General features: G+C 44.0%; 1 protein-coding gene across 1 annotated transcript; it reads right to left on the bottom strand.

Annotated features, from left to right (window-relative positions):
• Nucleotides 1–723: 723 nt before the first annotated feature.
• Nucleotides 724–18,961, bottom strand: UTP14A (UTP14A small subunit processome component). The gene is made up of 15 exons (XM_055338888.1): nt 18,877–18,961; nt 17,804–17,879; nt 16,334–16,404; nt 15,312–15,376; nt 13,775–13,917; nt 13,335–13,490; nt 9,042–9,161; nt 8,853–8,947; nt 8,131–8,254; nt 7,971–8,048; nt 7,066–7,456; nt 4,597–5,003; nt 3,641–3,834; nt 3,416–3,515; nt 724–1,165 (listed from the first exon to the last, which is right to left on the bottom strand). Exons 1-15 carry the CDS (start codon nt 18,900–18,902, stop codon nt 893–895), a joined length of 2,319 nt encoding a protein of 772 aa, XP_055194863.1. The 5' UTR covers nt 18,903–18,961; the 3' UTR covers nt 724–892.
• Between the last annotated feature and the right edge of the window lie 1,147 nt (nt 18,962–20,108).

Here is a 20,108-nt window from a genome sequence, read left to right as displayed (position 1 = left end):
TCTTGGTCTAAAAGGGCCAAGGAGTCTAACCTCCAAGGCAGGGGGTTGTCATACAATAGTGGTTATGTCCTCTTGGAATCTTAGCAAGTTTCTCCAATTCCTTGTTAGAAATCTCCGTTGGGGGGGGAGGGGGACTCTTTCCATATATATGTCAATCAAAGACAGGCAGATTCTTCAGAGCTGAGAAGCACCTGTGAACTGCCATAAAGCAGTTGGAATGAGATGCTGGTCCTGAGTTAGGAAGGAAAGAAAACAGAACTTTACTTCTGGAAGTTCAGCTACCTTGTCTGTAAGGTAAAGGTAAAAACTGTCTTAAGAATGAGAAAAGTGCCAACTACGCCAGACCACAACCCCTGCAAGCTCTGAGGCTCACACATGACAACAGTAGTGGCTGGACTAGAGCTCAAGCTAGCTTCAGCACCTGCTGAGGACCAGCCCAGGGCACAATCCACTTGCAGTGTGTGTACATGCTGTTTTTAGGTTCAGAGGTTAAGAGTATATGGTATTTAGTCATTATCCTGGACTCTTCAAATTTATTCTAGAGGATCATGCCTGATATGTATTTAAGATCAAAGGCTATGGTAACATCTCTCTAATTTAGGACTAACTACATAAACTTAGGTGAGAAAGTGAGGTTTCCCTGACAAGTGTGACTGGAGAAATGCAATGGGGAGCACCCAAAGATGTCCTGTCTGACTTGTGACAACACAGGATACACTCCAGTTAAATAGATAAAAATGCATTTATTTCTAAAATGCGGCTTAACTACACTCACAATGTGCTAAGCCAGCCTGCAAATTGATCCTGCAGCTTGGAGTAAATCCGGGCCAGTGGAGGAGCAGTCGGGGTTCCTAGTTCTGGGCACCAAGATGTCAGTCACTCCTCTAGCAACTCAATTTACAGAGTTTTTCTTCAGCTGTTTTTTGTGACGTGTGGAGAGTTGTTTTGGATTCCTCTGTACAACAGAGAGGTCCGACCTTGAGGAAGACCGGTAGCCCACATCCTCTGCTTTTATAGGCTTAATGATGTGACCTGGCTTGGTGACAACCCTGGGTGTAGTCAGCTTTTGGAAGGCCCTCTGTGTGTTCCACGTAGATCCTATAGGGGTCTGGATGGTCCTTTCAAATTGCTGATGGTGGGTGAATGGATATGGAAGCACTCGCACCTGGAAAGGAAGGCAGAGGGACTTGTCAGGAGTCAGGCCTGGGGTGCAGTCGGTAAACTCTAATGGCAACTGGTTGGTAGTTGAGTGCATAAGCCACAGTTCTACATGGCTGCAGTGAATGAAGCTACAGAGAGGTCAAGGAATCCCAGTACCCCCAGTCTAACCTTAGAAGTTCCAATGTGCTGAGGACATCTGGGATTGGAAGACATCTAACAGGGATGAGACAGCCCCCCCATCCCCGAGGCTTACCCAACAATCTAGGAATTGAAAACCCACCCTGACACTGCCCCTGTAGTGCAGGAACACTATAGTAGCTCCAGGGCTGCTATAACTCTAAGTGGGTCTTCCTATCCAGTACTGTGAGACTGCAAGAAACATCTGGGCATTTATCGATCCCTGTGAATGTTGTGACCCTCCTACCCTCTTGGAGCTCTCAATCAACCTTGCTTTTTCCTCTTTGATACACAGGACTGACGTTTTAAAGAACCCAAAATGGTGAACCTCACTGGGCTGTGATGCTTAGTTAGCTTCATCCTCTTCTGGCATCACAGAATGTCAGAGCTGGAAGGCCCTAGCTAATGGAAAAGGTCATCTCCCTTGGCCCCAGAATCTGGCTTAGAGAGGGGAAGGGATTTACCCAGGTAAATTAATGAACAGTAAGGGAGAACAGAACCCAGGGCTCCTTTCCTTGCCTAGTACTACCTTCAGACATTTAAATCACCTTTAAACACTTGACCGGAAGGCTGAAGAAGAGGGGAAAAAGAACATAAGCAGGAAAATCAGGAAGTTACGATCAGTAGTCTCTGGAGATACTCAGTGGAATGCTCAAGAGAAGCGGAGTACTGCCGGGTGGTCCTGGTGGTAGTGAAGGACACAGATTCTCTTCAGGTTAAGGGAATGTCTTATGTCTTATTGGGTGGGGTTGCTGGCTAATTTGCGCATGTCACGTAAAGTGAGAGAACAAAACACCTGGGCAAAATAGTCTTGGGAGGGGCTTTTTTTCCTTCAGTTCGAACCATACTTTATTCTATTGCATCCTGGGACCTGCAGTCTATAGCTTATTAAAAAGATGAAAAAAAATCAGGGAGATTCTTGGAAAACTGTCAGTTTACTGTGACTGTATTTTTTTCTAAAAAGGCAAAGCTCCCGATTTTATTGAGGTCCACACTGCCCTTCCTATCCCGGTGAAGCACCCTTTTTCTCTCTCTTTTATTCTGTAACTGCCTGATCATCACCTATTTTGTGGTTATAGATCTGCAACTGGGATGAACAGTGGTTACAATTCAATTTCTGCAGGGACTGGTTCACAAAATAAGATCGATAGAGTATTACTGAAGTGATCATTTCTCACTTCTTCTTTATACCAATTAAATAGTTCCCCCTCTTTTTCAGAAGAAAAACTACAACTCATTTCAGTATTAAATAGGCTGGGTACAGATCTCAGGGTCATAGACTTTCAGAATTGAAGGGAACAGGAACACAGAAATCATTGAGTCCAGCCAGTCTCCTCTACACAGACTCATATCCCCAGGGCAACCCATTCTCCCTGTGGACCAGCAGAAAGTTTTTCCTGTTTTTTTTTCTTAAGTAGGCTCCATGCCCAATGTGGAGTTTGAACTCAGGACTCTGAGATCAAGAGCCACGTGCTTTACGGACTGAGCCAGCCAGGCATCCCAGAAGGTTTCTCCATGCACTGAACTTCCTGATTTTCCTCTAACTGCTACTTTATGTGACTGCACTCCACACAACAGCCTTTAATATACTCGAAGACCATGATCATGCTCCAGTTTGCTTCTCTCTTAGGTAAACATCCCTGGCTTGTCATAGTACACAATTTTAATTCCACTTGCTATCCTGAATGAGTACCACTTTGTCTTCATTTTTCTTAAGATGCAGCTTAAACCCATAGCCTCTCAATGTTATCTTGACTATGAATACAAGCCTGAAGAACAGGAACTCTTAGTTTGGTGAGAGCCATCTGCATCAGAATCATCTGGGGTGCTAGCTGAAAACTCAGATTTGGGGCTCCACTATCGTTGTCAAGATTTTCCTTTAAGCCTCAACCTCTTCCAATTCAGAAATTAAAACACCAGAATTGACCTGGAATTATTCATCTCAGAGCCAGTCAGTGAAAAAGAGAACAGCTTTGATTCTGTGGTCAAGATCACACATCCTTCTTTGACCACACAGCACTAGAATATTCCTCTTAAGCAAGGGAGCAAGGGAGCAAAGAGTTTCTCTCTCCCTCACCTGATGAGCTGCTGCATGGACATTTCGCTTCTCATTGATAATCACATTTGGCAAATTCTTGTCTTTTCTTGGAGGACCCTCCGGGGCTTTAATGAGAAACCTGGAAAGCAGAACAACAGGACATCTAAGAGCATTAAGGACTTAATCAAAAGGGCAGGGAAGACGTAAGAGGGTGAGGTGGGAGAACCTGGTGCACTTCTGATAGGCTTTCTTCCCTGTTCTTACCGGCGTCTCTTCTTGGCACTGGGCTTTAGGCCCACACCACCCCACTCGCCCCAGCCAGGCAGAGTCAGGTCCACGTCCTTTGGCTTACTCGCCTCCACAGCTTCCCTCTTCTCTTTCAAGAAGTCTCTGATGACATCATCCCCAGCAAAAGCTTCCTTTATCATCTGCTTTTGATGTCTCTCCTCTTCAGCTTCCTGGGAAGAAACGAGAGTGAGAGCTACTGCTTGCCTTAAGAGCCAAGGTCCCTGGCGAGAAAGCTAGAATTTTTGGGTTGTGACGTTTTAGCGCCCCCTAGGGGGAAAGCTCTGAACAATGATGGTCTGGCAATATAAATGAACTGGTAGCCAATCATGCTCCAATTTTCTTTTCTCTAGGGTAAATATCCCTAACTCATTATCATATGACACAATTTTTAAACTTCCAGTAAGGAAGCTGCAGCGCGGAGGAAGGAATGGCCTGTGTAGGAGGAGGAACTCCAAGTGGCCTGGACAGAATGTGGGTGCCCTCTGGCTTACATCCCTGTAAAGACAGGTGCCAGAGCCCCTCATTCAAGCAGTTTCAATTACTTAATCGGGCAGTCTCGAATCGTTTCAGATCCTAGTGAATGGAGCACAACTTTGGCAACAGCTTAATGACTCACCTTTGAGTTGTCCTGCCTGGGATCTGGCCAGAGCTTTGAGTGCCTCCTGCTTTCCTCTGAAGGAGGTTTAGAGTCACCCCAGGGAGGGTTTGGTGGCTCTGGATTTAAGATGTGGGAGTGTCGGCAGCACTTACATATTTGCATCTATTAATGGTCATGGGGGCCAGCCTGGCTCCATACTATTCCGGACCTTTCAACTACTGACATGTGCCCCCGGCATAACAAAACTCCACAGATTCTACTCCTTGGGCAAGAAGGGCATTTTCTGCACCAGCTCTGATCCCCCACAATGGCCCACGCCCCTGGCTCTGCTCACCAACTCCTCTACTGTTGTGGGTACTGCCAAAGACTTCACAGAAGGAGATTTTGTGGTTAGGAGGTTCTGTAGATCAATCATTTGCTCCTTCCTTTTCTTTTCCTTGGGAGCACCAGGCAGATTATGTGGGTTCCTCTCCAACTGCTGCCCTTCTACCACAGGCCTGGGGACCTCCTTATTTTGAAAACATCCTTCTTTCCCCAGCTCCTCTAGCTCCTCCATAGTGTGTGCTCTCTCTAGCCTCTGCATCAACAGGGGCTCCTCTTCTGCCTCGGTAGGTTCCTCTCTCTGGACTGGCAGAACTGTCCTCAGTGAAGTCATGTTCTGCTTCCCAGATCGCTGGTTTGCTTTGTTGAGTTTCTGAGACAGTGCCCTCAGTTCAGACAGCACCTCCTGGCTGCTAGAATCTAGGGGAAGAAATGAAAGCTGTCAAGTAAAGGAGGCTAGAAGTTGCCTTACCAATGAGCACACTCGACAAGGAGCATTACATGCTCCCATTCATGGGACTGGGCACTAGAGGGAAGAGAGGATTCCATTTGCTATATCTCTTGGAGAGTTCACTAATCATTGCCTATCATGAAGCAAGCAACAGAGTTTAGTAGTTAAAAGAAGCATGTTGGGAAGCAGATGTCCTGGGTCCTATTCCCAGCTATTTAAGTGACTCATGGCATAACTGGAACTGTGGCTTAATTCCCCTTGCAGTAAACCTCACTTGGAGAGATGGCCTCAAGTTCCAAATTTTTAAAAAGCCATTTTTACAGGTAGCCTCTGAATGCAACGTAATTCTAATTTATTATCTGTCATTTATGACATTTTTTAGTCACTGGCAACATCTGAGCAAATACCACCAGGCTCAGAGAGTCCTGAGGGAAATATGGCAGCGACACACTTCTAAACTCTTCTTCAGGGCAGCCCGGGTGGCTCAGCGGTTTAGCGCCGCCTGCAGCCCAGGGCGTGATCCTGGAGACCTGGGATCGAGTCCCACGTCGGGCTCCCTGCATGAAGCCTGCTTCTTCCTCTGCCTGTGTCTCTGCCTCTCTCTCTCTCTCTCTGTGTGTGTATCTCTCATGAATAAATAAAATCTTTTAAAAAAAACTCTTCTTCATTTGACTCGAGTTGCCTCCATTCCCAAGTTCATCCTGCTCCCTAGCTGTGGCTTGAAGCCACTCTAAGAAGCTACTTAAGTCTGCCCTTTGGACACTTGTATGTTTATTCTGCAAGGATCAAGGTCCTTGCTCATTTTATTTGGAGTCCACAACTTTCCACTATTTTAGGACTATTTGCTTGAAGGTTTGGGAACATTCTATTAACTTATCATCCAAAGAAATCCAAATCTACCTTTCATACCACAACCAACTGCTCTATACATTTAGCAAGATGACCCGCTTTTGAGAAAGCTCAACAGGATACGGCTGATGTCCTGGGGTCAGTTAGAGACAGACCCACAATCTCGGCCTGCAGTGCTGCTTCCCAAAGTCCTCCTGGAAGTGACTGCTTGTAACTATTGATCTCAGCCCTCTCCAGCTGAGAACCCCAAGCAAAGGTCCTATGATACATGCTAAGCTACAGCTCTTTCCAAATATTTTTTTTTCACAGAAAAACAGATTCTTGCCATCATCTGAATGCATTATTTTTATAGGACATAAAATCAGACCCAAGGAATCTGTCCAGATAGCCAAACGATTTCTGAATGTAGTTTCCTAAGCAGACTTTCTCCCCAGAGTGGGAGCCTTCTGACCCATCTCAAGGGTGCTAAGGTTATTAATATAAAATCTCTTTAAGATAACAGAAAATAGGGATCCCTGGGTGGCGCAGCAGTTTGGCGCCTGCCTTTGGCCCAGGGCGCGATCCTGGAGACCCGGGATCGAGTCCCATGTCGGGCTCCCGGTGCATGGAGCCTGCTTCTCCCTCTGCCTGTGTCTCTGCCTCTCTCTCTCTCTGTGTGTGACTATCATAAATAAATAAAAAAAAGATAACAGAAAATATAATATACAAATCGACTCTGAGCATGGGGTGACAATTCTAATTTGCCACGTAGCTTGTGGAGTCATTTGTTCCTGTTGAGAAAGTCCACCCCCCCAACATCTATCAACTGACATCACGAAGTGCTGAAAATGCCATTCCTGCTTTATCAACAAAACTGAAAACTGCAGCAGTGATTCGAAATTTCATAATGCCTCCATGTTTGTGGGTGGGAGCGCAGTTCCCTCCACTTTGTGGGCACCAGTCAAGTCAACTCCTGCCCTTACTTCAAGGGTGGTGCACTTCTGTCTTTTGATGACCACATAGTAATGCCTTCCAAGATGGGTATTATGAAATCAGTCTTCTCTTCAGGGACCCACGGCCCTCTATGGGGAGTCCCTTGAGCCTAGCCACACTGCAGTATGTGTGTGTGGATGGTTTTCCTGCCTCAGCCCGTCCACGGCACTGGCACCAGGCAGGTCTCCTATCCAGCCCACCACAACTCACCTTCTGACTCTTGTTTCCTCAAAGGCTCGGCATCCTGGCTGAGCCCAGACTTTTTCCTAAGTGCTCGCCTTTCCTCAAACGTATTTAACAAGATGTCTTCTTCAGCCCCTGGTCTTTCTTCTTCCTTACTTTCAGAAGCCTCATGGGCCACAGGCTCCAGAAGTTGCTCAGCGTCCTGGACTTTGGCCTCTTTTGGGCCATTGAAGGGATTCCTGAGCATCCAGGGGTTTGGCCCATCGGCATCCCTCTGAATCTCATTCACTGTATCGGGGACAAGGAGTTCACCCTCTTCTTCCACACTCCCCTTCTCTTCCTCACTGTCAGAGGCTGCCTGTAGCTTCTGCGTCAGCTCTTTGTTCCTGGCCAATTGTTCCTGCATAGCCTGGCGAGCCTGAAGGAAGGAGTCACAGCACAAGCGCCTTGTCATTAGTGACTGCAATGACACCTTTCCTGGTTCATTTCGTAAAGCTGCCTCCTCTCAATTTGACTTTAAGTATTTCTTACTGGTGCCTACTGTTTAAATTGCACTATATCACTGCATTAACGGCTATGGAATAAAATGGGAGACAAATTCTTTGTCCTCAAGGAAATGAACATGTGAAACAAGGTAGGAAAAAAAAAAAAAGCTCCTCTCCCCTTTAACTGGACTTGCCTTCAATGCTGTTTCCCTTTCATCTCTCCTTTTCCACCTTGTTCCTGGTTCTTTTCCTTTCTGCCTTAAGAGATTTTCTGATGCCTTTTTAGAATCCTGGTTTTCCATTCTTCCTCAGGACTTTTCCCCAACTCTGCTTCTGCTAGCATCCTTATGGACTGATTTTCCTTTCTTTCTTTTTTTTTTAATTTTTATTTGATTTTCCTTTCTGTCCTCCAATTCCATCTATTCTCTCACCCCGATGATCTCTTACCTCCAGGTCATATTTGGCCATAATTGCCTTTGCCTTGGCCCATTTCCCACTGTTCTGGTGCTTAAGGCTCATTCGTTCCTGGAAAAAAAGGGCAGAATGAGCTCCTTACCACTTTTTGGGGAAAGCTGGTTCAAGGGGTGGGGGTGAGAGGCAGCCTCACCATCATTCTGGCCTTTTCTATTTTTTCCAGTTCTTCCAGTGCTGCGGTAGGATTGACCTTCTGCAGCTTCTCAAAGTCTTTTAGGGCTTTCTTGGCCTTTTCTTTCTTCAGGACCTTGTGATACCTACAGGGTGAGAGGGCAGAGATTTAGCTAAAACACGGGCGCCACACACAAAAGGTGTCCCCGCTCCCCAAGGGGTTTCCCTATGCAGGGGCTAGAATGGACATCACAGAGCTGGCTGACTATAGGGAACCAGTTTGGGACCTGAGAAGACTGGCAAGCCTCTCCGTCCCTGCAGCCCCCAGGGGCACACCTCTGCAGAGCAAAGAGTCCCCTCTGCTTCTAGAGCGCAAGGCAAGAGTAGAAGAAGTTCCAAAGAGGCAAAAAGGCAGGAAGGAAGCCCTACTGGCCTCAACAGCTGTAGAATTCAGAGCTCATTCTGCAGAACCATTCCGTGATGTCCTGGAAGGGAGAGAAAGTAATTGAACAGTCCTCTTTTTAGCAAAACCAAGACTGAAAGCCAAAGCCAGAGGAGAGGGCGCTACCGAAGCAGGCAAAACTATGAGGTTGGACTGAGGAAAAAAAAAAGCTAGTCACTCCTATTTGGGACCTCTTCCACATGACCCCAGTTGCTACGTCAAAGGCTTTCCTATGGACTCATGATTAGCCAGATCACTTTCTTCCAGAGCACCCGTGGCCACTTCAGTAGGGGCCTCCTTACTTTTTGCTCTTGATTTTCTTTTCTCTTCGAGCCCTGGCCTCATAGTAGGACTGCAGGGCCCGAGCCCTCTGAAGCTCCGCTCGGCGCATCTTAGCCTACAATGAATGACATTCACAGTGACTCCTGGGCTTGAGGGCAAATACTGGAACAGAGCATGTCTGGGTGTATCAAAGGGCATGTTACACTTACCTCTTCCAGGCTCATGGCTTTGAGAGAGGCCTTTTCCACGGGAGTCAATAAAGGGTCTGTCACTGGCTGCTTGTTCTTATGGAGGATGTTAAAAACTTCGTGCTCCAGAGGAGTTCTTGCCTTAAGGAGGTAATAGAACATTCTAAGTCTTAATCCATGCTCCTAGCCTCGCTGTGTACAATCTTATGACCATCTGCTTTATGACACTATAATGGGAATCACAAACTGGAAAGGATCGGCTGTTACAGCAAGAGAAAGGGTTCCAGTGTTACTGTTCAGCAGTGTAGATAAAACCTCATTTTCTTCCGATTTAAGACAACTTCAGCAAGGGGATTCCAAAGCTACTCTCTAATATTACTGAGGGGATCACTCTGTTCAGATTACCAAAATATGTAAAACAGAATACCATTCTCTTAAATATCAAAGCAGGATGTCCTTAAGGTAAATGCTGGCAGGATGGAGGAACAGCAGTACCAAATTGTCAGTTTTGATAGTGGTAAAACAAAATGGTTCCTGTATTATGTATATTTGAAGTATCTATGTGTATTAACTGTATAGCAAGGAATCTAAGACTCATTTAAGCCTCCTTTAAAGAACATTTCTAGAAGAGAGGAAAAGTTAAGTCTTAGCTTCCTGACAGTTCAAATTTAACTCTAGTCATTTTCTATCTTTGGTTCCAGTCCCTTATTTTCCAGTGAACTTTGCATGCTAGGTAGTCTATATATATGAAATGAATGGACTGAACCACTTACTTCACATGTTAACAAAAGATGCTGTTACTGTTCAATTGATACCATGTAGATGGTTAAAATAATCAGGCTGATCATGCCATGGTTCACTTTGGTTGGCAAGGCGCAAAGATAGCCCTAGGCTACAGAGCCTGTTTCAAACCTCACACATGTATTACATGTGATTTTCTTTAACAGCCATATACATCATGGTCGGTATTAAACTTACAAATATCTGGACAGATGCATAAACACACATCATCACATGTTACATGGCACTGTTGATTTAACCATAAGCCTATTCTAGTGAATGATAAAGGTGTAATGTTCTTCCATTTTTAGTATTTACAGTAGTGATCAATCACAGGCTACAAAATGATTTATATTACAATGTTGTAATCTTCCTCCAATTCAATTTACAAACATTTATTGATTGCAGCTACATTCCAGGCACTTGTGCAGGGTGCTAGGAATACACAATTGATTAAGATCGTTCCTGTCCTCATAGAGCTCATAGCCATTCAGAGGGAAAAGACACATGTACCACTGGCAACATAATGGGTCACGTGTTAGTCCACAGGAGCGATAACAAAGGAAGTGAACAATGAATTTTGATTAGGAGGTGGGTTAGGCTTGGGGAAGGATTTTTTGAGTGGCTCTGAGCCATTAAGTACAATTCTGTAAGGGCAGGGGGTGGTGATAGCAAATGGAGATGAGTGTAAATAAAAACAGATATATGGACAGGAGAGATATATAAAGGAAAATGTATTGTCCAGTATAGCTAAAATGCTAGGTGCTTCTCTTATTCTATAAGTGGAGAGCCTTTTGAAGGATTTGAAGCAGGAGAGTGACAATCGGTTTTGTGTTTCAGAAAGAAAATTATGGCGATCGTGTAAGGGGTTATATATAAAGTGTCAAATGACAGGTGACAATGGAAATGAGAAGAGGAACCGGTTTCTGAGAGCTATTAAGGAGAAAGTGCACAGGAGTAGCCCACTATGTGGGCTGGGGAGGAGCAGCAGTTAAGGGTGGGGGGAAGGAGGAGGAAGGGGAAGAGGAAGATGATTCAGATGGTTGAGGTTTCCAACATAAGGGACCAGGGCAGGGAGTTCTGCTATTGACTCAGTTACAGAATGATGGTGGTGGTTCAGGGTTTGGGAGTCTGGGGAAGGAAATGCCAAGCCTACTTTGTTGTGTGTGAAGTTTAAAGTGCCTATGAAAGACCCAGGCGAGGCCTACTGGTCCTATGGAATATGAGAGTGGAGCTCAGAAGAAGGCGTTGAGAGTGATCTGTAGTATCTATGGGTGATAGCCAAGAGCCACGGAATTTACAGAGAATAAAAACTAAGGAAAAGTTAGATATATTAAAAAAAAAACAACAAAAAAACCCCAGAAATATGTTATCACAGAAACCAAGGGGGGGAGAGTTTTTGTTGTTTTGTTTTTTAACCAATGTGATGTGTCAATAGGACCCAAAAGGCTAAAGCCTCAGAGGGCTTGGAATTTGGTGATTCAGAGGCCTCTCACTGATGCCCGCTGAGAGAAGACTCAATAGGGTCGTAGGGAAAGAAGATGAGAGAACGGAGGCAGCAGCAAAGACCAGCTCTTCCTAAAGTGTGTTCCTCATCAACTAACAAAATTTACTTTATTATTTTAAGGTTTAAAGTTAAATTTATTTGATTTTCGTTTGTGCACTCTGGGTTAGAAGAAGTCAACGAGGTTTCTTTATTGTCTTCTCATAGCCTTTAAAATGCTAGTGTCTATTATGAACTGCCAATCTCCAGCAGGGGCATGCAACATTTCTAGCAATGGAACCCCGCTTTTTTGAGGGCATATTGAGAAACTAGGGTTTTGAGAAGAACACTTTGGGTAATGGCTAGTGTAGGGTGGGAAGTAACCTTACATCATTTCTAGCACTTTGCAGTTTACAAATGCTTTCTTATGCATTATACCATTTAAATCTTCTTGGAGTAAAATGGAATTTTAGGAATCTGGGCTAAAACTATAGTGCATACTTTTTGGATTCTTAATCTCCAGTCCTTGGTACTTTGCATCTTAAGTTGTAAGAAGAGAACTTAGTTGTTAATCAGAAAGCATGCCCTGAACTAAGCATTTCTTTGTTGCTCTGTACCATACTGGCCTGATTTCTCAAAAATGAATCTTAGAATAAATGCTACAGTGGATTCATGTATAGCATCTGGGTTGGGGGGGCCTCCACTCTGTCTTATGCAGGGAGTTCCTGGAGAGTAGAGGTTGCACTACCCCCTTTTTTTTTTTGAGGTTTTACTATTCTTAATGCAAGCCTCCTCCTCTACCATCTCATGTTTAATAACCAACTAGGCATTTTCCAGCTATCTCCAAGATTACACTATCATTTGGGAAAAGCAAGGTGCAGAATGATGTGTAGTAGCGTATTACTACTCTTTAATTTAAAAAATGAGGTAAACACAAATATAGCAATTATATCCTTATATTAACAACAACAAAAACTTACAAAAGTGGTTATTTCTGAGTGAGTATGGTGGTAAAAATGAGCAGATTGGGGGGACAGGGGCAGGGATCAGACTTTTAGCTATGTATTTTTTTTAAATTTTTGAATCCTACAAATTATTACCTCTTAACTTTTTTTCCCTAAAGTCTCCCTTCCATCCTGCAGTCATACTTTAAACCTGATCTCTTTTTCATGTGGAAAAGGAAGCATCCTAGAAAGAGACTGGTAATGACTTCAACAACAATATCCAAAACAGAGCTTATCCCCGAAAAAAAGCAATGACTTGCTCGATGTCTACCTATGGCAGCAAGCCATGTTTACTTGATTAGTGTTAGCTCAACTTCCCGACACGTAGAACATTATTATTTCTGGATTTGTAGAAAGCAGAGAAAAAGCATAAAGAAGGCATCTATCCATAGTTTCATAAAAGAAAAGCTATTTCAACACTATTAAAATGGAAAGTATGACCTCTTAGTAAAGAAGAGCTGGTTAACTTTACATCTGTCGTACTTACAATGATCCTTTTTGCTTCAGACGAATGAAATATTTGCCAGGGATCAGTGTTTGGATGACCCAGCCCTAAGATAACTTTTTTATTTTCTGCAGCTCAGAGTCGTATGGAGTTACTTACTAAACTTCTAGTCATTACCCATGGATACATTATATTTTAATGTGGTAGTCCTTTACAAGCAAACGTTGGTTCTCTAGCTCATATGAAGTCGTACTAAGGCTCATTCATGCTGCTGAGTTCCTGATTTTCTGCAGATCAGAATGCAGGTTTAAAAACTTTTTAAAAACGGGTGTGAAACAGAAAACATCACTGTGTTCCCTCTCTATGGGCAATCAGATGCTTTCACACAAAAACATGGAAAGAACCATGTACTGTGTGCTACCAGCAGAAGAAGGGTGACTACAGAGCAATGCTGGCAATGGCACGACTGACCATGAGTCCCACTATCCCCACTCCCCCTTGCTAGACTGCTACATTAAAGACTGCAGCTGGGGTTTTAGCTTACCAGGTCCAATCACATCAATCTCACCTGCCAAGGTGCAGTTTCTTGGTGTTGCACTCACCTTCCAGCCACTGAGCACATGTTCAATGGGAGCAAAGGCAGACTGCTCCTTCTCCAGGGGAAAAACCAGCTGCTCTGCCTGCCGGTTCTTCAGGATGATGGGATCCCATTTGGAGAGGGCTTGTGAGGTTTTATTGAATGCCACTTCTCTGTGGATCTGAAGCAGGCAAAGTATACGAAAGAGCCATGAAATTAAGCACTGAACTCAGAGGATCTGCAGGGAATCAGGTGTCAATGTTTCTCAGCCCAAGAGTCAGGATGTTAGAGTAGCTCCTGCTTACTTCTCAGGATGCACTTCCCCCAAGAAGTATTTTTATCTTTCCCCTGGCAATCCATGGGATTCCCCCTCCCCCCCTGCAGTTCCCAGCTCCCCCTCTTCCCCTCTTTTTCCTTGTTAGTCTGATTTCTTCCCCTTAACAGACCACTTTCTCTATAACTCACCCGCTCAACCTCTTCATTGTTGAGGGGTAACTCCAAAGTCTTCTTTGATCTGACTCTATTCAGTTGCTTTTTCACGGCAGCCAATGAAGATGAAGTTTTAATAGGCCCAAGTAGATCTGAAAGGACTAACTTTTCTCCTGATCCTGCAGAAAGGCCAAACTTTCTGGTCAGACTGAGAAATGAGGCAAAAATATCAATATAACATTGGGAGACGCCTCAGTATAAAATGCTGGTAGACAGATGTGCAGGGAAGCAGGAATAATTCTCTTACTTTAACCGCCAGCCACAATGACACCACCTTCCTACATTCCCAAATGTGTTGGAGGGTAGCAAAGAGGAGAAAATTATTATTTATTTTAAAAAGTCACTTGTTTTTTTCTTGGTCCTTCTGCTTCCACTTTTGCCTCACTGCACTTCATTCTTCACAGGCAGCCAAAGTGGTATTTTGAAACTGTAAGTTACAGCATGTCAGGATCCTGCTGAAAATCCTCCAGTGGCTCTGCCTTTATACTTGGAATTACATCATTCCAAAGGACATGGCCCAGCCAAACTAAAGCAGCCACTTAAGTCACTTTACTGCATCACCATGTTTTAATCCTTATTGTCTCCCACCTTGATCTTCCCTAAGAATGTTAGACCCCATGAAGCCTTTCTCACAGACATCACTGTAGCCCCAGTATCTAAACTGCCCTGAAACTGACATAGTAGAAATAGAATAAGTATCTGTTGAATGAATAAGCTTGAATACATTATTATTTGTTCTGAGGGGTTACATTAATGGTTATTAGAACCATTTAACTCATTCAAGCTGCCTAAATTGTGAATATGGTGAAAAAGATATGGCATCCAGACTTCCTATCAGCCTAAAATTCCAACTCTGCAATTTCCTAGATCATGTATTCCCAGTAGGGTGATATCAGTTGCCCACAAGGGATGAAAATTGGTTCTGGAGGTGGGGGGAGTGGTGAAAAAAATCTTCAATGTTCCCAAGTTCTGTGTTCCTCCAAAGCTCAACCCAATCCAACAAAAAACTTATTCCCCGGTATCTGATTTCCTGGCTTATAGGAGTGGGAGTATGTGTGTGTGTGTCAGGGTGGGGGGAGGCAATGAAAAACAGTCTAAAAAGACTTCTTGGGGAATAAAACAGGTTGAGAAGCATTGTACTAGGTGAAGGCCCCTGAGTAAGTAACTTGACTTCTCTGAGCTCCAGCAGATTATCTGCCTGTCCAAACTCTGTAAGAACTGAAATAGAAATAAAAGCATGGATGCGATTAAGCTAGTGAGAGGCAGCAGTCTTCATCCATGTCCCTGTACCCTAGAAGCAGCTCATCAGTAGGAGATCTTGACTATGACCTTTAAGGCTTTCTTCTAGAAATGGAAAAAAAAACTCAAGGGCATCTGACTTTCTTTGACCACTCATATAGGTATTTATGGTAGGATCCATTAACCACATTGAAAACAGTTCTGAAGGTGAAGTGATCATTATGCTTTTAACTCCACAAGCTCCACACACAGATGGCTTCCTTTGTTAACTTACCTTCGGAAGTGACATTGAACTCTGATACCTTCAAACTAGCTTCAGATCTCTCAGCCAATTTCCACCTGAAATTAGGCAAAGCAGAATATAGTAGGAACGAACACATTTTGCTAGGGAACCAACACTTCTCTTTTCAAACAAGGCTTTGTTTTAATGTATTGCTCTTCTAGAATCAGGTTTTGTCACAAAGAAACCAGGAAATCTGTTCCTAACCTGGGCTTGGTTTTCTAGCCATCTCTTAATGTAGACTTAGTCACTCAAAAACACAAGGCGATATGAGGTAGGCATAGTGGAAAAGGTATTGGACTTGGCTTCAAACATTCCTGGATCTGCCACTTACAAGCAGAATGACTATGGAGCAAGGCAATTAACTCCTCTAATGGGGATAAGTTCCTAGTCAATGCTTCAAAAGACTAAGTATGGATGAAGAATTCAAACACACAAAGGCCTCTAACACAATAATCGCTAACAATTACATAATGCTTACTATATGCTGGGCATTAGTTTAAGATCTTCATGTTTATTAACTCATTTAAATGTCATGATGACCCTCTGAGGTAGGTAATGTTATTAATCTTATTTTCTAGTTGAAATTGAGGTGCAGAAAGGTTAAAAATTTGCCTATACAGTCTGTCTCTGAAGTATGTGATCTTAATAATGATGCTGACACTTGTGTCTTCATTATCTTAGGCACGTGATGTTTATTTTTAAAGATTTTATTTATTTAAAGATTTTTCTTTATTAGAGAGAGAGAGAGAGAGAGAGATGATGCGCGCACATGCGCACATGCGGTAGGAGCACAGCAAGTGGGGGTTGGGAGAGGGACAAGCAAACTCTGTGCTAAGTGCAGAGCCCAATCAGCTGGATCCCAGGACCCTGAGATCACGACCTGAGCCAAAACCAAGTGTCAGACGCTCTAACAGCTGACCAGCCAGGGGCCCTGGCACTCAATAAATGTTAGTTGCAGATTTGTCTCATGGAATCAGCTAGTTATAACCTGTCCAAATGGATGGGAATGTTACCTATTCTTTCCATCAAGGGAACTGATTGCTTCCAGAAGCTTTTGATGCTTTCTCTCTCCATCAATGTCACCCTAGACATAGAAAAGGAAAAACCATCAGGATGATAAGGGAAAGGAGCATGGAAATCTCTTGTTCTTTTGGTGAGTGGATGACTGGGGAATCAGGTGAGGTCTAGTGTGCAGGCATTCAAGCTCAAACAAAGAACTGCTTCAAAAGCCAAACTTCTTCATTATTAAGAACCACAGTGTCTGATGATCTGTGGCTAATGTCATGTCTCTGTCTTAATCAGTCTCAAGAAGAAAAGTGCTATGAGAATGTTTCAGTATAGTATAGCATGATCTGACACAGAAATACTGCCATTAAAAAAAACCCCACAATAAGTAGTTTTGTCAAGAGAATAGAGTTGGAATTCCTATAGCATCTGTTGGAAAGCCAGCTTAATTATGTAGATGTATATTTCAGTCAGATACAGACAAGCCATTACTTATGATGGTCTGACTTAATATTTTTGAATTTATGATGGTGACACACGTTCAGTAGAAACTATATTTCAAATGTGAATTTGATCTTTTCCCGGGCTAGCAACATGGGATAGGATTCTTGTGATGCTGGCCACTGGCAGTGAGCTGCAGCTCCTGGTCAACCACATGGATCATAAAGGTAAATAACTAATATGCTTAGAACCATTTTGTACCCACACAACAACCATTCTATTTTTTATTTTCAGTACAGTAGTCAATAAATTACACAAGATATTCTCCACTTTATTATAAAGTAGACATTGTGTTAGATGACTGTCCAATTTTAGGCTAATGTAAGTGTTCAGAGCAAGTTTGAGGTAGGATAGGCTAAGCTATGATGTTCAGCAGTTAGGTGCATTAAATGCATTTTTAACTTAAAATATTTTCAATTTATGATGGGTTTATCAGGATGTAATGCCATCTTAAATTGAAGAAGATTTGTAATTTTTTTTTTAAATTTTTATTATTTATGATAGTCACAGAGAGAGAGAGACAGAGAGAGGCAGAGACACAGGCAGAAGGAGAAGCAGGCTCCATGCACCAGGAGCCCGATGTGGGATTTGATCCCTGGTCTCCAGGATCGTGCCCTGGGCCAAAGGCAGGCGCCAAACCGCTGCGCCACCCAGGGATCCCGAAGAAGATTTGTAATTAAATAATGCTACAAAAATCCAAACTTGGGAAACAGGGAAATCATAAAATGAAGACCCCATGTTTTGGTCTTATATACTCAGCTATACTTGGGCAACTTGAAAACAATGTATCTTATACAGTCTTCAAATTTCCATAGCACTTAATGCAATATCTTATACATGAAACACTATATAACTATTTGTAATCTCTTTGCAAGATCTGAGCAAATATAAACAATGTTGCCACCATTTTTCTGTCTAGCCACGAGCTGTCTAACCTAAGGGGAAATGGAGAAGGCAGTTTAGCAGTTGTCACCCACCTCATCTTCACTGGGACTCAAGGGGTAGTCTTTGGGTAAATCCTCTAATTCTTCCTGTCGGCTTAAAGCCAGAAGGCTGTTAAAGGAGGCAAAAGAGAATTATTATCAATTGGAATAACTTCTATTATAGCAAAGAATGGCCCTTTTCCCTGGAAGAGGTACGAACCAAGCAGAATGGGTATTTTAGAAATTTGTCAAGACATTAAATTTAGACTTAAGTCAGGCATCAACCCCAAGGGGTGGGAAGTGGGTGGTGACACCCCTATACAACTGTATGGAGTGACAAAGAGCTAACCTTCAGTGATTGGTACTGCATTTTCCACTGACCTCCGGGAGGCTGTAAACATGTCAGACTCTGGGTAAGGTGACAGAAGGCACTGTTGCTGGCCCTTGAGGCAAAGCAGTTTAGCCATTAATATTTCTAAGCATCCTCCACCTTATAAAGGAAGACACCTTTATAGGTGCAGCTTCCTCAAAAGTGACATGTTGATTACTTGTTCCCAACAATGGGGAAAGGGTTAATTGGATGAAAGCAGCTAAGTACACCAATTTTCCTGGGGTTTCCTCAGCAAAGTGGATGCCTAACTGGTACCCTGAACCAAATTATAGACTCTACTATTACACAACAGTATGTACCAATGTTTACAAGGCAACCATTACTAAACGGATTATATTTAGCTCGCTTGTTGGGGGGCGGGGATGAAACATCAGAGGAGAAAATGTCACGAATGACTCCAATCAAGATAAGGGGAATTTATAACGCAGGCACTCCCTGCGCAGTCGAAATGTGCCCCGGCAGCAGCAGAAAAAGGAGTCACGTGATGAGGAAAGTGCAACAAATTAGCTGGAAAAGGGTGAGGCCACATCCGAACCAACAGGGATGAGGCCAAAAAGCTGGGGAAAGGAGAAAGAGAATTAAATTAAATGAAAAGGACTTTTCAAGGATGTTATCGCGGAAATTGTAATGAATGATGAGGTCTTGGAGGAGGAACAACTGTCGTCTGTTAAAAGGCAGCTTCCAGACCCGGCCCCAAACGAGACCCAGACCTCCCGCTCCGATCTTTAGCCCTCACCTTTCCGCAGCCCGGACCGTGCTCATCTCAGCAGCCTGTCTCACACATGGGCCAGGAGCGGAAGCCGAAAGGAAAGCAATTTCCGTGCCGGCCGCAAAGCAATTTCTGCTTCCGCCAATCACGCGCTGCGTGTCGCGTCACTTCCGCTCCGCCCCAGGGCGTGCGAGAAACTGGAGACTCCTCTGGAGGGGCCTGCGGGACACTGGGAGACTGGAATTTAAAGCCTGTCGGCGGGCGGAGCTTTGTCCCCCCCGCCCCGCCCCTACTCCCATCTTCTCTGCGGAGCGTCGGTGTTCGCGCTCCCGGCTCGTGGTTTCCGCGCGGCCCGAGGTGGGTTGAGCTTAGGGCGAGGGCACCGCGCTGTCCCGGAGTGGCCGAGCCTTCGTTGTCCCTGCCTGATCCGAAAGGAGAGGCTCTGGCGACCGTCCGTGTTCCACAGCGTCCTGCGAGTCTGCCGCCGGCCAGGGCCAGTTCAAGGTTTTTTTGAATACCGGAGAAGTGGCCAGCGTTGTGCTAGGCCCCCGAGATTTGGCAGTGAACAAAGCAAGTTTCCCCCGCTCCAAAGGAAAAATCTCCTTGCGTCTTGTGCCCCCTTGTAATTGCAGCACCAAGTTCCTCCTTCCCTAGGGAACAAAGGTTCATCCAAGAATGGGCCTCTGTTGGTGGCTGCAACTTCCTCACCTCCCATCAACTGTTAAGAATGTTTTTTTAATTAAAAAGTAGAAAAGTACGAAAACGTTCGTGCCATCTGTTTTAAGCTATTTCCGTTTTGCTTTTGCCCCACTGTTCCACTGAAACTGCTCCAAACAAGATCCTCAGTGACACTCTCAGCTGCTAAAATAAAATGGATATTTCTCACTCTGTCTTCCCAGAACTTTGTGTGGTATTTGGTACTGTTAGTTTGTTTTCTTATTCATATTCAGGTTTTGACCATTTACTATGTGCCAGGCCTCTAGGCATATGGGGACATTAGTGCGCTAAACAGACACGTTCCATGGCTTATAGATTGACTTTCTAGTGGGTTTACAGATGATTTTTTCATTGTCGGAACTCCATTCTGGGCTTGCATGACAACACTCTCTCCTGGCATCTTAGCTTTATGGCCATCTTTTTCAGTCCTCTCTAAATGATGATGTTCCCCAGGCTCTGTTCGCAGCCTGTTTGTCTACTCCACATGCTCTTCTTTTTCTTTCTTTCTTTCTTTCTTTCTTTCTTTCTTTCTTTCTTTCTTT

The sequence above is a fragment of the Nyctereutes procyonoides genome, unplaced genomic scaffold (assembly GCF_905146905.1).
Source record: "Nyctereutes procyonoides isolate TBG_1078 unplaced genomic scaffold, NYPRO_anot_genome, whole genome shotgun sequence".
NCBI classification, from domain to species: domain Eukaryota; kingdom Metazoa; phylum Chordata; class Mammalia; order Carnivora; family Canidae; genus Nyctereutes; species Nyctereutes procyonoides.
This window is presented reverse-complemented; position numbering and strand designations above follow the sequence as displayed.

Bases quoted from the DNA above. Each gene is read 5' to 3' on its own strand.
- UTP14A (XM_055338888.1), bottom strand. From the start codon at position 18,902: ATGAGCACGGTCCGGGCTGCGGAAAG. The intron at 5,004-7,065 runs GTGAGTTGTGGT...TTCTTCCCCTAG, and splicing joins GAGGAAACAAGAGTCAGAAG to ATTCTAGCAGCCAGGAGGTG. The intron at 3,835-4,596 runs GTGAGCAGAGCC...GTTTCTTCCCAG, and splicing joins CCACAACAGTAGAGGAGTTG to GAAGCTGAAGAGGAGAGACA.